The sequence below is a fragment of the Falco cherrug genome, chromosome 1, assembly GCF_023634085.1.
Source record: "Falco cherrug isolate bFalChe1 chromosome 1, bFalChe1.pri, whole genome shotgun sequence".
NCBI classification, from domain to species: domain Eukaryota; kingdom Metazoa; phylum Chordata; class Aves; order Falconiformes; family Falconidae; genus Falco; species Falco cherrug.
In genome coordinates, this window is record NC_073697.1 from 24,475,507 (window position 1) to 24,501,351 (window position 25,845).

General features: G+C 37.9%; 1 protein-coding gene across 9 annotated transcripts in view; it reads left to right on the forward strand.

The window, feature by feature from the left end:
* Window positions 1-25,845, forward strand: part of CCDC158 (coiled-coil domain containing 158) — a 59,980-nt gene that overhangs the window by 8,799 nt on the left and 25,336 nt on the right. For 2 of the 9 annotated variants that reach the window (XR_003558448.2, XR_003558450.2), the window contains exons 8-22: window positions 594-708; window positions 3,936-4,055; window positions 5,527-5,724; window positions 6,972-7,454; window positions 8,175-8,364; window positions 9,701-9,853; window positions 10,313-10,425; window positions 11,214-11,372; window positions 13,097-13,189; window positions 14,532-14,657; window positions 16,716-16,879; window positions 17,952-18,011; window positions 19,924-19,991; window positions 21,512-21,730; window positions 25,443-25,550. Coding sequence is in view for 5 of the 9 variants with exons in the window: in XM_027799729.2 (XP_027655530.2) it covers window positions 594-708; window positions 3,936-4,055; window positions 5,527-5,724; window positions 6,972-7,454; window positions 8,175-8,364; window positions 9,701-9,853; window positions 10,313-10,425; window positions 11,214-11,372; window positions 13,097-13,189; window positions 14,532-14,657; window positions 16,716-16,879; window positions 17,952-18,011; window positions 19,924-19,991; window positions 21,512-21,730; window positions 24,147-24,202 (2,317 nt within the window). In the remaining 4 variants the exon portion in view is untranslated. Of the gene's footprint in view, window positions 1-593; window positions 709-3,935; window positions 4,056-5,526; window positions 5,725-6,971; window positions 7,455-8,174; window positions 8,365-9,700; window positions 9,854-10,312; window positions 10,426-11,213; window positions 11,373-13,096; window positions 13,190-14,531; window positions 14,658-16,715; window positions 16,880-17,951; window positions 18,012-19,923; window positions 19,992-21,511; window positions 21,731-22,949; window positions 23,611-24,146; window positions 25,621-25,845 lie in introns of those variants that run through there. The other 7 variants (XR_003558446.2, XM_027799729.2, XR_008731644.1 and 4 more) reach the window with 7 other exon arrangements.

Here is a 25,845-nt window from a genome sequence, read left to right on the forward strand (position 1 = left end):
AATAGTAATGAATAGTAATTTTAAAGAAGGGGTAATACTCATTTTGGATAAATAGCTGTGTTGGTATCGTTGACTTCGTTAACAATAGAGTGAGAATTAAAGGACACTTAATTCTCACCGACCACTTGATGAGTCAGAAATCAGTGTTGAGTGTGTCAGTTAAAAAAATGAGGACATGCCATGCAGTGTTACAAACTTAAGATGAGATTAAATATCGGTATGCATTAATGTATGACTTACATAGTTGAGACTGAATAGCTGATAGCAAAATGCTTCTCTGTTCTGCTCATAGAATAGTTGGAGTAGGTTTGAAAGCAGGTTTAGCTTTCTTAAAACTTGCTTGAGAATGAATGAGTTATTATCAGGAATAAATGCATCGATGTTTCAGTTTATGTAATTTTATGTGATACACATATCAGAGAGCAAATCTAACCAGAAGTCATAAATTTTATGTGATCCCACTGTGAATGATAATCATACTTTAAAACAGTAAATTTCAGTGATCATACTGATTGCAGTGAAAGCAATCACAAATGTTTCATGCTTTCATGGTTCTTACAGTTTCTAATTGCTGCACCTGAAACTTTTCTTAGGGAACAAACAAGAAAACAAAATTCAGTGCATGCACATCAAGTGAGTCACCTGGAATCTACAGTTTCTCAGCTGCATTCTGAATTACAAGAAGCTAAGAGGATATATGAAGACAAGGTGTGTATGAATTTCTGTGTTAACATTAGTGCTAATGAAACTGTATATATAGATATCTAAAATGTTCCAGATAAATAAGGAAAGTCTTTTGATAAGGGATTGCTTCAGAAAAATTGTGTGAACAAGAAGATAAATTACATTATCCTTAACTGTGCTTCTCTGTATTATTCTTTAAGAACAAGTTCTCTTTCTCTAACACAAAATCGCTTTGCAAACCTTACTGAACACAAAATAACTTAGCCGAATGTATTGAGAGGATACCATAAATGGTGCCTTCTGAAAATACTTAAAATGATTCTGCTCTACAAACATCAGTTGGACATGCATGACAAGAACATTGTTCCACCATACTACTAGAGAATATATGAGCAAAAAACAGGCAGTAAAAGTAGCTCCTCATTTAAGTTGTACTGCCCAGAAAAAATATTTGGTAACTTTGTTTTGATAAATGCAAGGATGATCATAGAGATTACAGCAGCTCCTGAGAAGAATTCAGGTGCCCGGGGATGCCCCATTGAGAGTTAGGAATCTTTATCATTCATTGAAATCCAAAGGCTTCTTTTCAGTAGGATATAAATAGGTAAAAAAGGGAGGTTGGACAGCACCTGTGTGTTCAGACCATTTCTTAATCCTATTAGAAAACATTAGTCTTGACAAACTGTTTTTAACCATGCTTTTCCCCAAACAACAACTTTTTTCCAGGTAGTACAGCTGGGAATTACTGCAGACAAATGGAGGGAACTTCTTAACAGTCCCACCACAGAATCTCTGCCATGTCACTAACTGCAGGATTTTATATCCAGTTTCTGTATCTCATCCATTGTGTCTTTCACTTATTTCACTGCTTTGGATTCCAGTTTTATAAACCATTTCAGTATCTTTAAGTTCTTTCTTACTTTTGGTGAAAGATAATCTATGGGTTTTTTAGAAAATTACCTGAAAACAGTTGCTGTCCAGTCCCTTTAAAAATCAGTGGAGCTGACCCACGCAGAAATGCTTAATGGATCCAAATCCAGCTTAGATTACAAGTCATGAGGATTTAGGCATCCTTCTCCTACATACTATTGGAAAGGGAAAGTTCAGGTCACAGGAGTGCCATGAAGTTGGGCAGAGCTGGTAGTCTCTGATCCAAAAAGGTCTGGGAATGGAATGGCAGGTATGTGCAGGTCAAGACTGTGGACCCATGGTGTATGTGTGCTTGCACTATAAAGCAGAGCAGGAGGGACATTGGTTTTTATTGTTTTTGTAGGTTTCCACTTCTATCAATTCCATTGATTCACATGTATCAAAACTTACACTAGTCAGTTCCAAAAGTGACTTTTCACAGTGTCGTGACCAAACTATGGAAAATTTGTAAATTAATCTCCATTACTGTATTTCATCCTCAAGGAGGAGTACAATGTACGGTATGCTTTTCATGTTAGGTCTACTTACCCGAGTTCTTTTGATTTAAATCATGCAGCACACAGCATAGAGTTGTGTCACATATATAGCTACAACTGTAGTGTATATTCCTTGGGCATGTTCCCTTTCATAATGTTTACCTCGTAACAGATGTAAAATTGGAAACTGGGAATCAATTTAAGACTATTTTTCACAGTCTACCAACTCCACATTGGGTTTATATATCTATAAAAGAATATAATACTTGGTCCAATAAAAATTGCTTTTGAATAGCAAGTGTAATACACTGAATTGCAGAGGTAGAACTTAGTGAGAGACAAGCTGATAGCTGGAGATCATTTGATCTTAGACTGTCATTCCTGGGAAGGTGCAAGAGAGGATCTAAATAAAGCTTTTACTGTACGTCTCTCTTTTACAACAAGCGTTCCTCTGCAGCTTCTCTGGTAGGAAAACACCTCAACACTAAAAATTTTCAAGGGCCTAAAGCCAGTTTAAGTTGTTGATACCAAATAGTTTCAGCAGTCAGAAAATCTGGTACTCAGTGGATATAAATGTAAATATGTAAGTGTTCTGTTTGAATATGCCTATGTCAATATATTTATTACAAAGTGGTGTAGACTGGTCCATCATCTCATACACTGCCAGAAGCTGCATCCTTTCATTGAAAGTGACTACCAATGGGAGCAAAATGTGTTTGCCTGTAGAGTTCTTGATGTATTCATAGTGAAGGAATATACCTCCCTGCCTTAGCTATATAAAACCTGCTGTTAGGCCTAGGTGTGTCTGAAGAACTTCCCTGTATCATTAAACAGAAAGTGAATATGACTGAATATATGCTTGGGACCAAATAATCCATAAATTAACTTAATTGTATAGGAAAGGCCCTGTGTGCGGACAGCTTTTTCTGTCACTGTTTGTGGAAGCCCTGTTGGTAATGTTGTACACAGCTGTTGAGCTCTGCAGAGGGTGTACTTCAGGCTGAGATTTTCTGTGGAAATATGGAGTAGTTGTGTAAGGTGGGTTTTAGGGAGAACTAATCTAGGATTTACTGAGATTTCTCCTGATGGAGGGCTCCACAAGATGAGAGAAACCCCTTTTGAAAATTACCTCAGGCAATTACAGGAAGAAAAGGTCCTGATAATGTCCTGCTGCTGCTTAGGCATTGGAGCTCTAGGAAGAGAAGATTTGTGATTTTACCTGATTTTGGTGAAAAAAAACTTTTTCCTTGACAGTGTTGTCCCATATCATTCTGATGTTCCCAAGCCCCCGTTTGGTGAAGGGCACGAGGTTTTGGGTCTAGCCCTGCATAAATGGTCCATTACTAGTCAATGTTAGCCAAAAGAGAACTTGCAGATCCTAAGTGTTTATTAGAAGAGGACTTTAGAAGATTTTGTGTATTTTCTCATTGATGATTCCATGTAAATTGCATTTTAATTATACTTGCATTATATTGGCTTTTCTAAATAGTAGTACTGCAAACCAAGCAAGAACCTTGAACTTTTTTCTTTTTTCTAAAGTGGCTCTTTTCCCATTCCATTCAATGTTTACAGTGTAGGTAAGGAATTTTTGAAGAGCTGTGGATCAAGGTGGAAGCCAATTCATTCTTGGGAACCTCAGTTAACTCTGCAATGAAATTGAGCTTAATCACTGAAAGAAGACAACACAATTCAGAGAACACCTAGGGAATAGCTCTGCTGAGGCAAAAGATGGCATTTAGACTTCTTTTGAGTAAAATCTAGAAGAAAACCTAGAAGAAATCCAACGTACTATTTAAAATAGAATACATTAAGATAATTCTTAATCAATATTTGTCTTTATTCTAGATTGAAGATCTTGCGAAGCGGTTGCATCTAGCTCGTTCTGAGATAGCAGAAGCTCAGACAGAACGAGATCAATGCAGCCAAGAAACTGGAAATCTGAATGACAGGCTTCATCAGTTGTTGGTAAAAACAAGTGATAGTATTGAAAAAAAGCTTGCTTTCGAAAAGGTTCTCCTTACGGCTGGTGTTCAGATCTGTACTTTGCTTGTTTCCAAAGTGCGGCAGTCCCCTTAAAATTAAGTTCGAAGATTATTTTTTACTAGAAATTTGATTAGCTATGTTTCCTAAAGGCTTTTGCCATTAGCAACGCAGGACATTCAGAATTAAGATGAACTTTGTCATAAATTCAAAATCCTTGAATCCTATGCAAATCATATTAAAGATCCTGAGTCACCTTCACTTTAACCTCACAGTTTAAATCCCTCTGTTAAGGAACCTTGGTCCTTTAATGCATATTTTGCAAGACATGTCAGGGATTTTCCTAACAGCAGTAAACATTCCTTTGAAACTGACTGACAATATTCACAAATTGAATGTACAGTATAAAAAGAGTTTGCCACTTGAGGTTGGTTTCATCCCACACAGCTTCATGTAGTATAATTAGCCTTGCTTTTCTTCTTGGATAAGATTTTCCTTGATGACTGAATTTTGGGGTATTAGTTTGTGGTTTCATTAGGCTGGATTGCCCAGTTAGTGTCACAGTGCTTCTGAAGGAGATGTTGGAATTATTCCATTACATATGGTGTTCTGTTCAAGAATATGTTAGTGTAAATCTTTTCCTACAGATTGTACCTAGCTACAGAGGAGACTGGAGCCAGAATAATCATTGCATAACTGAAGGTTAAGAATCTAATTTTAGGATTCCTTTTGTTTCTGTGTCTTCAGCTCAGGTTTTCATTCTGCATTCCCTGAGCTTCCTACTTAGTTCTTCAGTTTTAACCATATGCAGATAGTTAACAACAGCAAAAGTTACGGTTAGCAGAATGCCTATTGATAATTCAGTTTTGGCACGTTTTAAATGCATATTTTTGGAATGAGTAGCTCTGAAATGTGTATGTCAGTATTTTTAATATTTTCATTTATAATCTCAATTATGTACTGTTAGGTTTATGTATGTTAGGATTATGAGGTGGAAAATATTTAAGCTCTGGAGAACACGACAAATTACTGCATGGAATGAAACAAGCAATGAACAACTCTTATTAGTATTAAAGATGGATATTTATCAAGAACAGCCTTCCTTGGTGTGTAATGTAGTGCTTCATTGCTTTTCATTTGATGTTGACACAATATAACCTTTTTTGCATTTTGTAGCTTATACTGGTTTTGGGATAGATATATATGAAAGACTTCCATGCTGAGATGTAACATGCTTCAGAATAAATATAGCAGCAAAATATGAAGTTGAAAGTTACTGTGTTGTTGGAAGAAGACGTGTAGAAGGTATCAAACTAGTTTAGTCAATATTCCTGTCTTCTGCCAAGTGTAAATCCATGCAGTAGTCCTTATTTGGATATGTAATCGTGTAATTGAGTGTTGCTAATTTTATGAGAAAGAACAAAAAAAATGTTAAATGTGGTTCAATTTCTTGTAGACTGAACTTCATAAAAAAGAGATAGAACTAAGTCTAGAAAAAGAGCAGAACAAGCGATTTTGGGATCGGAACACAGAGAACAGCGTCGCGATTGACCGCCTGAGAAGACGACTAGACAGCAAAACCATGCAATTGCAGCGCATGGAAAACACCGTGAAGGAAATGAGGACTGAGTGTCATAGACAAATGGAGTGCCAGGTTGGTGACCAACTGCAGTGTGATAGTGTTGGGGACAGAAAGTGCACCCACTGGGGGCTGTACTTCAGATAGAAATACTGTAACTGTGGTTACTGTGCTTGAGAGGCCTCTGGAGCTCATATGCTAAATTTCCCTTCCAAAAACAGATACATGACAGTCAGAATTTGCATTTTTTTTCTATTAATCTGACCTGTCCGGCCTTCCTTTCTCTTTACTGAATGAGGAAGTAGGAGTGTTACTTTTAATTTTAATTTTTGACATACAAGCCTTAGAAAAAAATGAATGTTTTTCTGATAGCATGTTTGATTTTGACTGTAAACCTTCAAAATATTTTGTAAGTTTCCAGAAAGCTTGATGCTGCCAGACCTAACAAACAATCTACTGAAGGTAGTATTTTTGGTAGTGAGTACTTCTGTAAAAATAATTAGTAAATTAAAGGCCTTCGTAATGCCTTACTTTATGTAGTGCTTAATGAAAATATAATGATGTTTGTGTTTGTAACCCTAAGCTGAATGCAGTGGCTATGTCAGAAAGAAATACTTTTGACAAAGTAGATTCCTAGACACTGACTTGACAATCCCCTTTCTTCAAGACTTCAGCCCCTCAAAAATAAGCTGTAATTAGGTAACCCACTTTACATTATGATTAAAGATCAAGTTATTTCCTTTATTACTACCAAACCACAGACTTGTGCTACCTCACACATTGTTCTGCATTTTCTCAATCCATTATTTTTTCTTTAAAATCCTACTACCAGGAAGTTTATTTTTTTCTTCTATTTTGTACTTTTAGCAGTTCCTGAGTCACGGTACTTTGTGCTTTAAATTGTACACATTACTGCCTGCAGGAATAAAATCAGTAATAAATTGTTCATGTACATACCTTTTTTTCCCAACTTACAGTGCAGTCAGTCAAGTTTTAACACTTGAAGTTCTTTAGCCTCAACTGCTCTAAATTTTATACCATCATTGCTAGTACATTCACATTTTTTTACATCAGTTTAACATTTTTCATTTTCAATGACTAAAAACCAATATGCTAAGCAATACTTGCTTTATTAAAATGGAGAAAGAGGAAAGAAAACCAGAAGAATCACACAGTCATTGTAGACTAGACCATGCTGACTTAATTTTCCTGTAAATCTCAGATGTTTAAGGTGAACTATAGAAAACTAGAAATGTGACAGGAAATTCTAAAGGTAGAAATAAACATCTATCTTGGTTAATCCTTAAATTGCTATTATTCAGATGGCTGCAATTAAGGAAAAAAATGAAAGCATTGGAAGGATCTCCTCTTTGACTACCCAGCTGGAGTCAACCAAGGAAACACTCTGTAAAGTTAAAGAAGACCTGACAGCCAAACAGACCGATTTGGAGACAGCTGAGAAGACAGTGTCAAATCTGACAGCCTGCCTGCAGGAAAAAGAGAGTGCCCTTGAGGTTACCAGTAAGGAAATCAAGAAGCTACATTCACAACTTGGTAGCAGGATGCAGGAGCTCCAGCTGCTGAAGAATGAAGAGGACCATTTTCACAACGTGCAGTCGGAGTGTGAAGTACTGAAACTGCAGGTGTTAGAGAAGGAAAGGATTATTGAGGTCTTCCAAAAGCAAATTGATAATGTGACCCAGATTGTGGGCCAGCACAGTCAAACTGCTGGAGCAATGGAAGTTGAGAAATCTCAGCTTATAGAAGAAATAAATGACTGGAAACTCAAAGCAGAAAAACTTAAGGTGTGCAAATGATGCTGCATTTATGTCTCTGTAAGACAGTAATGTTTCCTGGTTTTAAATCTGTATCTTAATGTGCTAATGCTGTGGTTTTAAAGCAGGTCAGACAGTGTACCTTGAATCCTAACAGCACTAAAAGAGTTAGTGGGCAGAGAATAATATTATCACATTTCCACCAAAAATGAATAATTCACTGGTGAAAAGCAGTTGCCAAAAGGCTTGGGAAAGCTGGAATATAGCATGCTGTCCTCGGTGATACGATTGTCCACACCAGTTACAGAACCAGAAATACAAAGTGTTACTGAGAAATACTAGGCAGTGAGCACTCAGAATTCCAAACTGAGGATACTCTTTATAGCTGGTTATTTCTCAGGCAGGAATTACAGGATGATAGTCCTATGCAGGTCAGCATCTCCAGAAAAAATTCACTGCAGGTTAGGGAATTTCATCCTCTTCTGTGAGAAGACAGCTGAGCATTAGGAGTGAATATGCAGGTACTGCTACAAGAGGATGGAAATTGTTCTCATATCATACACCTGGTAAGGTTAAACGTGCTGTAAAGACATCAGATCTGAAATTTGTCTCTTTTCCTGTTTTTCTTTCTTGCCTCAAACTTCTCTGGTGACTGAGATTTAAAGTAATGATGATGTCTGCACATCTCTGTGGTTATTTTATATAATTATGTATATTACACATAGTTACTGTTGTTTTTTATGTAAGTAGATTGCAGAGGATGAGAAAGAAGCCAGAATACATGAAATGGAGGCCAGACTGAGCGAGCTGGAACTGGAAAAAGTTAAATTAGTTAACACATGCACCGAGAGGCTCCATGAACTTAATGATATGAAACTGGAAAAAGACCAGCTAATAAATGAACTCCACACCTGTCAGAGTGAGCTAGCTGGCCTTGCAGGTAGGGAGCCTCAACTTAGCTTAGCTCTGATAGCTGCTAAATCGGGCTGATGTTAAAAATAAAAGGGCAGCTTGCTTGCTGAATCCAAATATGGCCGCTGGTACAGCAGAAGGTTCCCTGCCAGCACAGGGTGGTCAGATTGCTTCAGAGAGCTATGTCATGGTTTGAGATTCTGGCACAGGATGATGGGAATACAATCTTTATGGCAGTCTCTCACTACCCTGAACAAAAATACTTAAACCTGCCTGACTCTGGAGAGCAAAGAAGCAGATCTAGTAAATCACAGAATAGAAACCTGACCGCTTTTTCCTGAGTTTAAGAGCCCTAGTGGATCCCATTAACCATCTATGGTCATATTACAGCGGAACTTTGTTTCTGTGTTACAGTAGTTTTGCCACAATTTTAAATAAAAGTTGTGGTTTTTAACTCCACTATTTTCACAACTAATGTGTGGGGAAGCCAATCAAGATAATATTTTAAAAATATATTAAAAAATTACTAGGGGCCAGACCCAAGGCAACCCCTGAAATTCAGGGAGTTCCTCTGTTAAATCTGCACTGCAGCCAGCTAGCTGATACTGTTCACATGCTTTGCTCTCTGCACACCCACGTACTCTCATAAAATACCCATTGGCAACATTTATTTCTTCACAACTTGACTATACGTCTAAACTCATTAAGTACTGTAAGAATTAAATATATACCATGATTTCACATGTAAGATCTGCCTTAGGTTTGTATGGTACCGTCAAGGTGCATGAGCTTTAAGAAAGGTTTATTGGAGTGAACGACCACAGAGGAATTAGGGCCAAGCTGTTGACAGAGTCTGAGCACCCAGCTGACTGGCTTGTAGCAGTGTGAGTGACATAAGAGGAGTTGAAGAGAGATATAAGAAACAGAGCTGAGAAGCAGGGTTGCAGGGGAATGCTTAACAAATTAGATCAGTTCAGACCTAAGTCTAGTTCTAAGTGCGGCTGAAGAGAAGAATGACCAGGGCAAAATGCTGTCTGTCACTGATACCCTTACCTGTCACAATATGCATTTGGTTCTAGCAGCAGGAACTCAGAAATATGGATTTATATGACTTTCTTGGACTGTGGCTTTGGTGAGCAACCAAAGAACACGTTTCTTTCTGGTGAAACAAAGCTTTAGCTGACATGCAGGACAATGAACTACTAGTTGTGTATTTGTTAGCAGTGAATGGTTATTTGCTTTATGTCTTACTTCTCTGTGAATCTAATACTCCTTTAGAGAGTAGGTGACAGATCAGTAATCTTAGTCTAGAAGGATGATAACTTTTTGTCACTATAATTTCAATCTTTACTTAATTTCACCAGAGGGGTTTGAAGATTTGAAGGAGTATTACCAGGATAAAATGGAGGCGATGGAAAGTACTGCAAACAGACTGAAAATGCAGTTGAAATCTGCCCAAGCTGAACTGGAACAGACCAGAACTGCTCTAAGGACTATGGAGGAATCTCATGGCAATGGTAACTATGGATTAAGCTTCCCAAAAATCACACACGTTTGTCTTTTTAACAAGGATTTTTTAAAGTATTGATCCCTCAATAGATGCTTTAATAACATTCCAGATATTTTGTGAAATAAATAAACAGTATTGCAGATGAAAATATATTTTTACTTTACCATTCACTACATATTGTAAAACTTAAACCATGAGTTAAGTTTTCTCACTATATATGATCTATATGCAAATTTCCAGGGAATGCTGTCTTCTTGTGTTGCGTGTGTGATGGGTCTGGTGCCACTACCTTGGATGAAACTCTGGCTGATCCCAATGGGTAGTTTGCATAGATAAGTGATTATGGGATCCTAGGTGAACTTACTTATTCTAACATGTTGCTGATAACTGACTTCCAGAGTCTTTTGTCAGAACTCAGAATGCACAATCAATGTTGTTTGTTGAGAATTAACCTTGTCTTTTACAGCTATGAAAGCTGCAGTGGGAATGCAGAAGCAGATCACAGCCAAGAGAGGACAGATAGATGCATTACAGAGCAAGATTAAATTCTTGGAAGAGGCAATGACAAATTCAGCTAAGGTCACGAGAGCTCTGTGTAAAAGTATTTAACTGTATTTAGGTAACTTTTTCTTTGGAGAAATGCATGGCCAAAAGCACAACTGGCCCACAAAGGATCAAAAAGAATTTTACTTGATGCAATGGGCATCTTCTCTGTCTTCCCACTAACGTATATCAGGAGATACCTCCACCACATAAATTAGCCTTTTGCGTAGAGGCAAGTTTTTATTTATATTTGTTCTCTGAAAGAACAGTACTAGTTTCAATGAGAATCATGCTCTTCCATATTGGTTTGTTTTAAAAATGTCGACTAATGCTTCTGAATTTGGCCCGCAGTGCTTCTCCTCTGTTCTTTTGAGGTGGTTCTTTGCAGTTCTGGGTGTAAACTCTGTATACCTGGGTCTGTCTAGCCTATTGAGATCTTGCTAGCATTTTCTGTGACAAAGAAATCATTAAGTTACCAACAGCTGGAGTTTACTAAATGATCATTTATATCTGTTCACCGTAACCTGTCCTCCTCCTTTACTGGCTTTGGATCCTGTGGATCCTGAAGCTTTAGATTCCAGTTTCAGCATGGATCTAAAATCTGAGATGTTATTTCATCAAGACCAGTCCAATTTTGCTTTTCTTCATAAGACCTATCTCCTTGTTGCAAAAACTCATCTTTCTGCAAGATGCAATAGCTAAGCTTCTGAAAGGGTTAATTCAAATCTTTCAAAGAGAAAAAAATTTGCAGGAAAAAAACCCCGTATAATGTAGGTAGCTCTAAGTTTTTGACTCGTACTTCATTGTCCTCATCTTAAATTCAGGAGAAGCATTACCTCAGACAAAAAAATAGTAAACTAAGTCAAGAATTGAGCTATATTACAGCAGAAAATACCAAGATTGCCGGGGAACTGGAGATCCTGAGATCACAAGACAAACGTCTGAATGAAAAAATATCTAAGATGGAGACAGCCCTTGATAAGGTAATTTGAGGCAACTTTCAGTTTAGTGAGACTTCTGGGTGTCTTCCTCTGCAGTCACTTGGGAACAGAAGATGTCTGACCCCTTACATAGGTTGTATTTAGTATGTCCTGTTCACATGTACATTTAGTACTATTCACAGGTACTTAAGTTACTTACTTGAAGAGGTGTCTATAGTTAAGACTGCCTTCTGGTTTTTTGAATGGTAAAAGGCTACTATTTTCTTTGAGAGCTTTTGATTTACTCCTTACTAGCTCAGGGAAATATAAACTGCAGGGAATTTAAAGCAGGTTGACCTTACAGGCAGTAGATCAACCGTCCATACCTTCCACTGGCTCTTGGCACGGCTCCTGTCTCTGATGAGAGAGACTATTATTCAGTAAAACAGGAGCTCCACTGGAATTGAGTGTTGGCATGCCCTGACTCAACACTCTTGTCCATGCTCAGCCCTTTCTGGGGCCTTAGTCAACCAGCCGTGAATCCCTCAAGGCAAGAGAAATTTTAAAGAACATTGTGTTGTTTCTTTTGCCTTTTTTTTAGTTGAGGTTTCTGTTGCTGACCTACCTGACTCTTAAGGCTAGGTTCTACATTTTGGTCTGACGAGCCCATAAATCCCAGGTGCCCTACAGGTGAGGTGCTGTCTTCCAGAAGGAAGATTTCTTTTTTAGCTGCTCAGAATTCTAGCTTTTTGGCATGTAAATGTTCATGTGAGGTGTTGCGCTCAAGTTGCTTTATTACTTGAAAAAAAATAGTAAAAGTAATTCTGATACCTCCTCCCAAGTGTGGCATTTCTTCCTTTAAATGCTGGAAACTTGACTTTCTTTATAGTATGTATTATTGTGCACAGCACTAGCCACCTGACAGAGAAGCTGAGACACAGTGGAGGCAGGTGCTCACTGAAAACTTACACATGATACACAGAGTAACAATTCTTAGAAATTAGTAAAGGTTGTACTGTTGTCTGACAGGATGTTAGTATATACCATTGCAGAGCACCCATTGTATAAACATCATAAAATGTAATTGGCTGTCTTGCTCATTATTAACAATTCAGTTAAATGTTCAAAAAGCTGCTGCTTCTAACGATGCATCCACAATGTCTTGGGGAGCCTGCCCGTGCCTCAGTGGCAGTCATAAAGAAGCACAGAAAGAGAGCCAGGTGTTATTTTAAAATCGGAGACAAAACTCTGCTGGAGTGATAAAAGCAGTATGGTCCATAAAGATATTTCTCTTTTTGTGCTTTGGCTTAGAGCTTCATCTCTTGCTATCTTGATAAGCACTCAATGAAAAATAACTATATTATTAGGTCTTTTCAGAGTAAAATTTTAAAAGACTGCATAGCAACTTAACGAAGACAGATCAACAAAGTTATCAGCCATCCATTTTAAAACTTTCAGTGTAGTTTTGCCTCATTAGCACAATTGAATTTGGTAATCCCAGAGGTGTTCAGTAGGTCTAGGATTGTCTCTGACAGGTTCAACTCCCTTCTGTGGTACTATGGTGTGCATATTATAGCTCCTAGGATCACATAACCGGTCAGTTGCTTTTGTAAGCCTATCAGGAAAGACATCTGTTCATACTGCAATATTTCTGTACTGATAGCAGTAGATACATACAGCATCTGTACATGTACCTTGCTCTTTCTTTATCAGAAAAAGAACAGGAAAGAGTGTAATCCACAAAAAGGTAGCAAAATAATTTATGTCTCTTCTATCCTCTCTTACAGGTATCCATGCAATTTGCAGAATGTCAGTGCATAATCCAGTGTCAGGAACAAGAAGCTATACGCTTCAGACTGCAGCATACTTCAGATGTAAAAGTAAGCACACTACTAAGAAGCATGGGTATAAAGTTAGATGCATTTTCTTTGTGTCCTAACTTTAGGTTTTACCCCATTTATTGCAAAGTACTCTAAATTCAGTTTGTGTTCTGAAGTGCTTTTTACATGGAATACCTCATTGCTGCACAAGTCATGTCCCTAATTTCAATTACTTGAAGTGCTATTTACAGTAAGGACAACAAAAAAATTAAACAGCTACAGGACTATTGGACCATATGCTTCAGCTGCTAAGCTTTGGTTTCAGTGACACTGCAGCATTTTCTTGTGGTGCTCGGCAAATAAAAGCTAGAAATGTTCATGGCTTTATTATAGAAAATGAATTAGAAAGACAAGGTCTGTAGAGGATGCCTTTTACTACTGTGACTGTTTGAGACAGAAAGCACTAACAAACTTTTGGGCACCCACATCCTTCTTCAGGCCTGAAATAAACCCAGCAACCTCAAAGCTACATACAGGCTGGAAGCAAGGGCTCTGAGTTTAATTTCCTTATGTTAGTTAGTTAGGCAGCACAAAAAAATAATGAATCATTTTTAAGAAGCAAAGAGAAATGTTAGCAAGGGGAAAGGAAATATTGTCATGAGGCATCAGGGTTAGAGAAAGAAGGATGTGATTGCTATGTAGCTCAACAGGTGTCATTAGTGAAAGGTAGGGTATAGGGAAAATTTTTATTGCCCAAGAGATTTAGTCCAAACTCTTATCTTTAGTAATGAGTTTAATAAAGAATATTATTTACCTTTGCCTTATTTATAACTGTAAACTATTAAGGCTGCAGTGAAAATACTACTATAAATGAATGGTACACTTGGAACAGTAGTTTTCTCAAAAGAAATTACTGTCAATGTTAGTGACCCACCCCAGTTCCTATTTTGAGTGAGAAATTACATGTTACATTCAAAATACAAATCTATATAAGTGATACAAAAAGTACTTCATATGAAGCACAGCAAAGGTGGGGAGTCTCGTACTCCAACAAAAGAAATTCTCACCCAAGTGGGGAAATAAAGGTATAAGTACTGTGGGACTGTTTAATTTTGTGGTGGCCCTGAGACATTCTCCACTTGATGTTCCAGTGCATATGTTAAAATTCTGAAAATAAGTGAAACTTCCACTCTTGGAGCCAGTTCAGTCACTAAAAGGGTTCTGACACACATATGTCTGAGCACACCTAATAAATATTAGGAAGTGTTTTGAGAATTGAGTGCTGCATATTATAAAAGATTTCACTAGGAGATATGCCCTGTTACAGAGTGCATGCTGTCTGTACCAGTTTATTCTGCTTGGCTACACTTCCTTATTCTGCTTGGCTAACATTCCTCTGCAGGAGTTGCAGGGCCCAGGCTACTCATCAGCTTTTGCTTCAGGCAGGCTGCGGCACATAGTGCCTCTTTCTCAGCTGCACTCTGCTGTTGTGCCACCTTCCCTGAACTTGGCCAGCTGTGCCTCTCATGTGAGTACCTGCCTCAAAATGGGGCACTGCATGGGAAACGGGCATTCCAAAGAGTCAGAATAACTCTAGAAACATAGAAAAATGGAATTTCTAACATAAAAAAATGGAATTTCTAAATGGGAGAGCATCTGTAGGAGTGTCCAAGAGCAGATTCTTAACATCAAAGCTTAAATGATTTTTTGTAGCTTCTCATACATTACGGCCTTTTGGATTTTCTTTTTGTCTGTTTGAAAAATATATGTAAAAACCAACTGGGCAATAAAAAATTCAACAGATTGTAATAGCAAGTTTATCTTACCTCTATCACCAATATCATCTATAAACTGTTACAATTGAAGGTACCAATCTGTAAGCAGTTTGGATTTCAGGTTTTTTATTTGCTAGTACTTTACTTGCTGTAAATCGTATTTGGCAGTGAAAATAGACTTGTACATAGTTCTTGATAAATTTCATCATCTGATTACCTGTAGTAGCTTTTAATACTTAAAACTTTCTCCAAGCTGGTGTTCCCTGATTTTGACCAGTATTATTCAAGAAGATACACTATTGTCCTTCCTTCCTCTTTTTTTTTTTTTGTGCATCTACATTTAGATATAAAAGAGATGCTAGTGTTATTCTGATTTTTCATTATAGAAAACATAAACTGGAATCTCTCATGGAAAAAAAAACAACAAAACACTTCGGCATTTTCTGTATGGATTTTGTATAATTGTCTGAAATAGACCTGATGTACCTCCCACAGAAATTGTTAGAGGTCTTTTCATTAATTTTTACCTCAAAATCTGTAGGAGACTACAAGTTAGTGCAAATATTAATGTTTTCAGCTTTACTTTCTGATGTGGTGACAAACATTTACAAGGAACAAAGGGTAGTTCATTCTGAGAAATCCCTGCAGCATCAGGCACTCCCTTTCTCATTTCTTTGAGTTAATAAATTTATACTTCTGAGGATGAAGAAGGAAAAAGGACCAATTTTTAATGTAGTACCATGGTGAGGACCTAAGAGATTGTAGGAGAACTTGATTCAAGATCTACTTGAATCTCCTTGGTTCCCTCATGTGATAGTACAAACTGAAGCAGCTCCAGCACTTGAGACAGCGACCCTACCTGCTCGGTAGCCTGGTTTCTTAGCTGGAATGTGGGAAAGAAGGGTTTGGTCTGACTCAGTATCACGTTGACGTGTTAAGAAGCGAAGGATTTGTCCTCCATATAAGCTCTGCTGAAACTAGTGTGTTCTCATTGGAAATGGCATTTTTTGCAACGAAAACATGTTAGCAAAATGTTTCTAGCCAGTTCCTTCTACAGTTGAAGTGTAAGTCAGTGGGAGCAGTGCTCTGAATGTGTGAAGCACTGAACAGTCTGAAAAATCCAGTTCTTCACAGAAAGGATTCTTTGAACCAGGCCTCTGCCTCCAGTCCTGATCAGTAAAATGAGAGTAATACTGCACTTCATCTCAGAGTTTGGCTGGGCAATAAAGTAGTTTATATTTGCAGACAACTCAGCTGTTACAGAAATGAGTGCCTATAGTAAACACCCTGGTATACTAGTATTTCTGTCTTCAGAGCTGTGTTTTTGTACTATACAGTAATACCTGGCATCACAGGTTAAAAAGGAGAAAGCAGAGTTGTCACATAAGCGAAGACTATTGGTTCTGAGTACTGAAAAAGGTAATAGTTGTATTGGGTGGGGAGGAAGCTTTCATAATTAAAGGCTTATTTTAATGTTTTTGATGTTGAAACAGTAGTCATCATCTTTTTACAACATCTATTCAAAACACAGATGTTAGCCATGTTCTCCCGCAATTATATTTAGTTGCTTTACACGTTTCTGTCAGATAACTTCCAGATAAAAGCACGATTATATGCAGAGAGTCTTCAAGTTACCATAATTTAGCCTCCAACACCTCTTAACTAAAATTACAAACAATTCGCCCTATTTCTAACTGGTAAGACAAGAGTAGAGGTGGGGGGAAACGTGTGAATTTGGATGAGTATAGGTAAGAATTGAAAAAGAGAGTGTCTTCATATAAATACTTTGTAACTGAATGATTTTATTTCAGGTGCCTTCCAAGCCAGGCATTTTGAAGGAAGAACCATTGCAGGGTCTAAAGAGGATTCTTCAAGAATTAGCAGGCTCAGACAATGACATTCCCTCTGTGGATCTTGGTGGGGATGACAGCAAGGGTGAGAGAAAATCACCTTTAGCAACCATGAGGAATACAGTGTAAGAGTAATATACTGTTATTTCTGTTGTGTGCTGTACTTGTATTGCCTTGTAAAACTAGGATGTGACTATTGATGTACTTTAGGAGAAATATAGGATGCCTTTTTGCAAGAAAGTTGGGTTTATGAGTAAGCTTGAGATAATCTGAAAGCTTCGAAAGCTTCTGTTGTTTGCCAGGTTCCTCAGATGCTTTAGGTGGTAGGGAAACGGAAGATGACCACACCATTTACCTTTATTGCTTGCTTTTTGGCATTGCCGCTTTTATTTTAATTTAGAACTCCTTTCTTCTTTTTCTGCCTTATGTAAAAATGCCTTCTCTCATTGTTAAAGGAGGCAATTCGTTTTTTTACAGAAATAATGATAATGACAGTGGTACATGAAGTTGAAAAGTGAATACAGCACGAATTCTGATGTTTCTAGTCCAGAGCATGAGGATACACTTCATAAAAAAGAATACAATTCTTGGCCTTTGATTAGGATCAAATTTATTTGAACCATGACACTTCTCCCATAATACATGCTGGTGGAACAAAATCACATCAGTCTCAATATCCTGTTTATGCTGGGTTTTTCTGCTTTTCCTGAGTATTTTTATTGAACAACGGGTCTGCCTGTTACCAGCATGCAAATTTTTGTTAACTTGAATATAGAAGCTTCTGTTTCACAATGAGGAAAAGGAATCATGTGCTGAAGTTGGTCTGTCTGTCTGTTTTTCTTAACTAGTAAATATACTACCTTTACCTTGGCTTTGCCTACCGTAGAATCCTTTGGAGACATGACAATCAACAGTGTCCTTTGCCAGCCTGTACTGTATAATTATTGCATATGTTCTTTGTTTATGGCAGTGGTAAGAGAAACTTTTCTTCCCTACATACTGTTACAAGCTTTTATGGTTCAGACCACGTGGATTTTATGAGAAATTTTCTCCCCTGCAACAGTGTTCTCTTGCAGAGCTGAAATGAGGATGGGAGAATCCCACACCTAATCTCTCAATACACAAAGCTGTCTGTCAGACTGTCTCAGTGCTGTTGGTAGTGCTAGTTCTGATGTCTTTTTACATCCCTCTACACAGAGGTGGTGCAAGTAGAGGGTGCGCTGCTCTCTTCAGTCTACGATCGGATCCTTGCAAGAGGTGAGAAATCAACCTCTGGAAAGGTTGCTGACAACACAGATATAGATGTTGACTGAGTGAATACAATAGGATGATACAGTCAATATTTTGAGAAATAAAAAGAGTTGTACAAAATGGATTTTTAAATTGGAAAGAAAATAATTGTTATAGTAAAGACAAGAAGTTCCTTGTAGATCAGAATTCTGAGATAGCTCAATAAAATAGCGACATATAAAATTCGTTGGCCAGGCTTGTCTCCTTAACCTCCAAAGCCCATGTTTCTATGTACCACATAATTGGTGTTAAACAAGTGAGAAATTGGTGTTAAACAAGTTTTACCAAAAGGCATTCAGCACCTTGGCATTTTCTGTGAAGAAAAATGTGGTAATGACATCCACAGGATGTTGCTGAGATCCATAGAAGTTAATTAATTTCCTTTTAAATGAGTACTTTATTAATTGAATAGAGAATCTTTGCCAAAAGATACAGAAGTGGTATATGGAAAGCTAGAACAACGTGCTTCCAGGTAGCTTCAGTAGAGCTAAGATTTTGTTGATGGTCTCCTATGAAAAATGAGATGAAGCTCAATTATAATTTTTTTTTTTGTTTTGTTCTCAGTGCCTTGGTTAAAAATTGCGCTGTATCCAAAGTTACTGTAATAGAATATAAGATGCCAGATGGCAAGTCCCATTTGCTATAAAATCTTACTTGTGTTTTTTAATTTTTGTCTGTGCCAAAGCTGAGGTTGTCACAAAAGCCTGACATAGAGCAAGAAGGTTTTGTATGATAAAGAAAGGTAGCACTTTGTATGCTTTGAGCATGCTTAGCTGGGGCAGGGTGGGGTGACGATAGATACAGATGGAATAGCAGAGCTGCTGGTGGAAAATGGAGCATTTCTACTAAAGGTCAGCATTACAATCTGCAAGATTTTTCTTGTCTGGGACACTTCCAGTGTCTCTTGGTGCTTATATTTAAAATGAGCCTAGCTGTGTTTTTGAAATTAATCAATGATCCATTTCCATTCCCTCAGCAAATACCACTGTACTCTAAGAATTCATAGTCTCTGAGAAAAGACAAAGGTCCAAACCTGGAAAAGGCAAGAATTTATGTTATGGCAGTCATCTGACGCTATTAGGTGAAATACAGGCTAAAAGGCACCTAATAACCAGAAGCTGGTCTGAAGAAGCTAAATAGAAGCACTGTTGTGTGAGTAATAAGAAGGAAGGTCACAACAGCATTAGTTGTCTAAAGCAGTTTATTGTCTTTTTTCCATCTTTATGACTACCAGGTATTCATAACAGATCTAGCCCTTTTATTTCCCAAAGGTACCCATTACTTCGGTAGTCTAAAGTCACTCCAACTCTAGTAAGAATCTTTTTAGTGAATTTGTACAAAAATTTTAGGATGTCTTTTCTTCACTATTACAATATGGCTGCCATTGCATCCTGCTTAAAAAACAAGCTCGTCTTCTGAAAATGTGAAATGCAGCAATCCCACTGGCAGGCTTTTGCTGGTTTTAAACAGTGGTATGTTTCTTCTGTGCAGGGAGACTGCAGCTAGAGATTAAGCTACTGAAAGCATCGTGGAAAAGGATACTTCTAGCTTTCACTTAGCTGAGTAACCTGCTTCTTAAAGTACTCATTTGAGATTCAGTTTCCTAAAGCTTTTTTAATACAGCATCAGTCCTGAGCTTGTTTGTATTGTTTTATTCATAATGCTAAAAGCTTCCTGGGAATTACAAAACAAAGCTGTGATGTTACTTTGATCCCTTTTAAGAGGGAACTCTGGAACTTATTTACATTGTCTGCTTTTAATTTACATGTATAAGACCTGGAGATTACACAGGAGAGCTTCACGTTCTCACTGTGGTAGCATTAGTAAAACTTAGCATAATACTTCCAGAATGCAAGTTTTGCCATGGTTTTGCTTGCAGGGTTCCTTCATGCTTACATACTGCAGATCTTCACTCCCAAGACGTTACCCAGCCCTTTACAGCCCTTGGTAAGTTTTCACTGGCCGCATTTGAGGATGAATGTGCCATACCAATGTCAAACTGGAACATTACAGAATATTACAGAAAATATAGTTCAAATATAATACATTTTCTTAGGTCATTTAGTCAAATACCTCTTAGCAGGTGCTATTACAAAGTCTCTGTTGCACTTATTGCAAAATCTGTATCTTGTTGCAAACCAGCTCCATGGCAGCTGATACCAGCACACCTAAAATGGATACCTTCTGTGGTAGTTATTCATGAATAGCGATAGTCTTGCATAATTGGTGTGGAAAATAATTGCCAAATTTTAGGCTCTTGAATTCTGTATTCAGGTATCTGAATATGGATGGGCTTTGAGAGGAATTGGGTCATTGCAAATTCTCTTGGTTTTCTTCCAAGTACTGTGTGCTCAGTACCTTTTAAAATGTGGTAACATGAATTTAGTAACCTATACAGAAATGTAAGGATATGGCTTTGAGCATCAGGTTTGAAGATACTAGTCATAGCTGCCTTCTGTTTCCTTACCCGTAGATTATCCATTCTGTGAATTTTCTATGAAAATTGCCTGCAGATGCTGATATATATTTAATCGTTCTCAATTAGTATTTAAGCGCCCGTGCTTCAGAGATAGACTAGAATTCCTGTGTCCTGAGGAGTGACTGCTATGGGTCCTCATTTTATATTTCTGAGCATTAAGAAAAGCTCGTGGGCAGTTGCTGTCAGCCTTCTAGCAGACCTACTGCAACATCCAGGAATTTTTCTTAGCTTTCAAAATAGCTACAAGTAGCATTTTTCACATGGAAGACTTGAGAAGTAGTTAAACAAGGGGAGTTTGTTAGAAACCCTGCACATTATTTTCAGGACATCCCAGGAGGGGTGTTAATAAGGAAATGGGCAATGGGAAGAAAAAGAAACATTGTAGTAAATTCTTCCTCTCATTAGTTGCATGCGAACTTTTTCATTCTTTTACACATAGTCTGACATACATATGAAAATGTGTTACATAATCCATTGATTGCATATTTGTATGCATATCTTGTCTCTTTTCTTTATGATTTGCTTTATTCAAAAAAGTTACTGGAAAGGAGGGAAATGGCAGACCTGTGTAAGCAACATTGTTTTTTCTGCTTCTTATACCTAAGAAATGAGATCCAAATCAGCTGTAACATATGGGGAATCTTGAGTTGTTAGCAGCTAGGATATTCCCATCAGGCTGTTTTGAAGGTAAACGTGGAGCAAGTAGCCTGTTGAAAAAAGCAGGCCCTGCTTTCTCCTAGGTAGGTTTCCTGGCCATTCTTCACACTTTACAATGGCCTTTGTAAACAATCACTTTAACAGAAACAAGCATGTTTTGCAAAAAGGCTATAGTCTCCTGCGACCTTGGCTGCTGATAAGGAATGAAAAGGGTGAAAGAGTGCCATGAAGGGAACCCAGTCCTGTAACTGTTACAGAGATAAAGTCAAAGCTTGTGTGCAGGTTTCTTTTCAGGTGTGTGCCCACTGCTTTTTGCTTGGATATCTCCTAGGAGGTGCATCCATCTCCTCAGCAGCTCCATGTTATACATCCTCTCCCAAGAAGGTCTCTCAGGAGGAGAGATGCCGAGAAAAGTCTCCAGTACACTTACTATTAACTACTCCACCTGATGACCTTGCAGCTGGCCCCAGCACCTCACCACAGCACGGACCATCCCCATCTGCAAGGAAGGTTGGCTCTCCAGAGGGTGCAGCCACAGTCCCCCAGATACGTAAGTCTGCTCCCCTTTACTGATTCACAGAGCTTGGCTGGGTCTCTTCCCAGCCAGTACAGTGAGTGAGTTATAAACTGTGGGTTAAATTCAGCCATTCAGCAATTCTGTAAAATCCAGTGGAGTCCCACCATTGTTCACTGATAGAGTCTTTCACAGTTTGTGGTAGCTGTACTTCATACCACATTTATTTTTTATGTACCGTTGTAATACATTGCTTATGGAATCCATTCACGTTGCTGAATGTAAACACTAGCAATTCTCAAATGTACAGGGCTGACGCAGGATTGATCTTCCATTTTTGGTTCCAGCAAGTGCAATTACGTTATGCAAATTTATTGAAACATAATTTACTGATGGTTCATATTAAAGCACTGCTTTAGCAGCTCTGGCCCACTTACCTAAAAGTGACCTGTTCTTGCTTACGTCAAACTGGCTTCACCCTGTTACAGTTCTGTTCAAGTAGAAGGTTTTTTTCTGTGATAAATGAATTGAGTAAAATGTAGCAGCTAATTAATGTATTATACAAAGGGGAAGGGAAGATTAATTCCATACACCACTAAATTTAAGAACTGGTACATTGCTTTATTCAGGTAAATAGACCATAGGGATGCTTAACATCAGTATTTGCAGTAACAGGCAACACAATTGCCTGATATTAATATTTGTAATAGATATTGTGGTTCTTGTAACACATTTAGAAAAGTTCTGGGGTTTATTGATAATATTGATGTAAGGCTGTTTCTGTGTAGCTTCTAAGTGATAAAAATAAGCTTTCCTGCATTACAAAATACATATGAGGATGATGAACATTTTCAAGGTAGGCTATTAATTACTTGCAAGCGAGCCAGGCTGTCAGGACTGCTTTTATTACATTTAAGTGGCAGAAAGACCTCAAAATGAGTAGCTGTGATAGGAAAAACAGGTAACCAACCACATTTTCAAATAATACCTACCAAATACCATTTTAAAACATTACATTTCTCTATTTTGCAAGGTCTGAAAACACCATTTCTCTTAGAGGGTACATAAGCACTGCAGGTATGAGTGTAATAGAGGTGCTGCAAACCTGTCACTAAGCTAGTACAGGCAGAAATCTAACCCTAGCTCCAGGGAGCTCAAAAGGACTAACGTTTCCTGCTTCTCAGGTGGGATTTGTTGTATAGTTTCAGCCTAACATTAGCATGTCTGTATTGTGTTTTTGTTTTTATTAATGCAGACTTCTCCTCGGTCACTTTATCTTTTGCATTTTGGAAGCATCAGGACCTTCTCTTTATGCAGAGTGGTATCTAAAACTGCTGGGCTGAGCAGTCACTCTGACTGGACCATTAATGTTGTTGCTCATTGACCTTTGCTTCCCCTAGCTGTCTGGATATGCAAGGAGGAAGTGCGTATTTTTTAGTTCATCTGTATTTTCAGTGCATGTTTAACAACTGAGAAATACCTGTTCATGAGCAAAGTGCAAATATGCATGGCTTTTCCCTGTCAAAGCGCTGAATTTGCTATGTGAGTACATGCATGTTTCTGTACCTGTAGAGCAACCTGTTTCAGGAAACACGCAGGCGTTGTGGTGTGGATATCTCTGCAATTGGATGTAAACCACAAATTGTTTTGCGTGTAGACCACAGGAGATCTAGCAGGTCACAAACGTAACATTCAGTCAATCACCAGTCATTGTTCAGTTCAAAGAGGAAGATAAGTGGCATCACTTTTTTTTGGTTGTGTTTTGGGGCTTTTGTTTTGTTTGTTAATCTGATCAGCCAGTTACGTCCATCTCAGGCTGCTTTTACTATTATTTTTTTTTTGCCTCTTTTTATTTGAGAATTGATGACTACCACAAAGATGAAATGATCCAAGTTCTGGTCAGAAGAGGCTCCAGGGTGAGAGACTGTAGTTTGTAAAGTACTGGTGTGACCATGGCTGCCTGTGGGTGTTAGTGTTCAGTCAGACAGGCACAATGCCTGTTGAATTCTGCACTGCTCTGGATATTCAAAGACTTAGAATTTCTGGATTTATTCTTGGCCTTAGTAAATTACATCATTCTGTACCTTCGTTTTCTGTTTTCCTTTGTACAACGTTTGTACAACGCTTGCAGTTTTACTGGCAAGGAGGGACTTGGATATTGTAGGCATAAATAATATTTTAGTAACAAAAAGCACTTTTCCCCATTTGGGGAATGGAGAAAACTTACAGGCAAAGTAGAAATGTGGTTGTGTTTTCACTTAGATACCGCTAAATATAAATTTCTATTAATAACCTTGTCTTCTTACTAATTTTCTTTGCTACTGGAAGTTTTGTTGTTTTAAATTTTATTTTCTAAGAACTTTACTTTAGGTGGAATGTTTACATAATTTATAATGACCTTTATAATTTTTTTAATCTGTGATAACATACTGATGAATAATTTTCTCATTAGCCTCTCAGCCCCTGGAAACTAGTGAGAATACACCTAGGAGGCTAAGAACAAGATGAAAGGCCTGCAAAACCTGGTGCAATCATTGCAGATAAAAAACCAAGGTGCCATAATTTACCAAAAATATTCCTATTTTTATTTAAAATACTAATGCTTTCCAGAAACTCTTCTTGTTACCTGCCAAAGCACTACCCGTGCTTTTGTGTGAGTTCAGTTGAGATGTGCCTGTTTTACTAGCAGTACCCACTTCTACATTATCCTGCTCCTAGGAGAGTAGATTAATTCCGCAATGCACTGTTGCTCAGACCCTTAATTCCAATAAGCTTCAAGATCTTTGACATTTCAAACATGGCAGCTGGTCAGGGATGCCCTTGTGTGCTGTCATGTCCAATTAAATGAGATTTTTATCAAGCTGATGACTCTCATGGAAACTGAAAGATACTTCAACAGCAGTAGACTCCAAAAGCAGTGGCCTCAGAAGCATAACCTTTCCTCCCCAACATTTTTTAAAATCTGAGATGACCACAGTGACGACGGAGAATTTTTTCAGGTTATCTTCTGGCTCCCTTTGAAGTCACTGAGAAAATGCTCATGAGCTCCTGTGATGGCAGGATGCCAAGTGAGAGGGAATTTCTTTTCTTTGCACTCTTTCTTATTGCATGTTGCTGTTGATTCCCCTTTGCCCCTTTAAGTCTCACTGCATAGATTTGTTATTATAGTTTCCCCACATCATGCGGTGCACACGTGTCAGAGACATACAAGTGACCCAATTTAGGTAAAACTCCATCAAATTGTTTATATAAGTTACAAAGTAAGTGTTCTTATTTTTATTCTTTGCCATCCATTAACATCATCAGTTTGCCTGGTTTTTATATCCACATAAAAAAATATATTCATATCTGTAATGTGTCAAGAATTACTATAGAAAAGTGGGGGGGGAAGCCTTTTGTGTACACACTAATTAAACCCATTTCCATGAGCGCTGGGGCAAAGGGATTGACTTCACTCCATCCCGTAAGAGAGATTCTGAAATGAATAGCATTTCACCACGACTCCAGCATTTGGTGCTTTGGCTTCACAAGGCAGATGAGATGGTGCCTGTTTATAACTAGGTTTATCTTTTCTGTTAAGGCCCTGCATATAAAGAATTGCAAACTGAAGTTGCATTTATAAGGGCTTGCTAAGTACAGTGTAATGTGTAGGAGGACATTACAAAGCTTCAGGTGTCTGCATCAGAGGCTTCAATCATTTTAACATTAGGTGGTGTTTCAGATAATCCGTTCTTGCTGCTTTTTTCAGCCATGTCGCCAATGATCAGAGCTCAGGAAATGAAGATAAAGAAAGCAAATTAAAAAGAGAAAAAACTATCAAAGTGAAGATGCTGTATACATTACTGATTACATTCACGTATGTACATTGTGTTTAAACTATGTTCTATTTTTAAAGATTAAGAATAAAATTTCTTACAATTTTGTAATTCTTGCCTGGAACCATGCCACTCTTTACAGTTTTTATTTTTAAATGAGGGGGGAGTACAGAGGAGTAGAAATACATCCTAAATAGACTTTTTCACTGGCACACATTTTCAGTAGGTGTGTGCTGTGAGGAGCACTTGGCCACAGGGCATTGCTTACTGCTTCAAGTTCCAGGTTTTCTTCCATGTCTTCTGGATCTTGCACACCATTTCAGGTCCTGGTTTTTA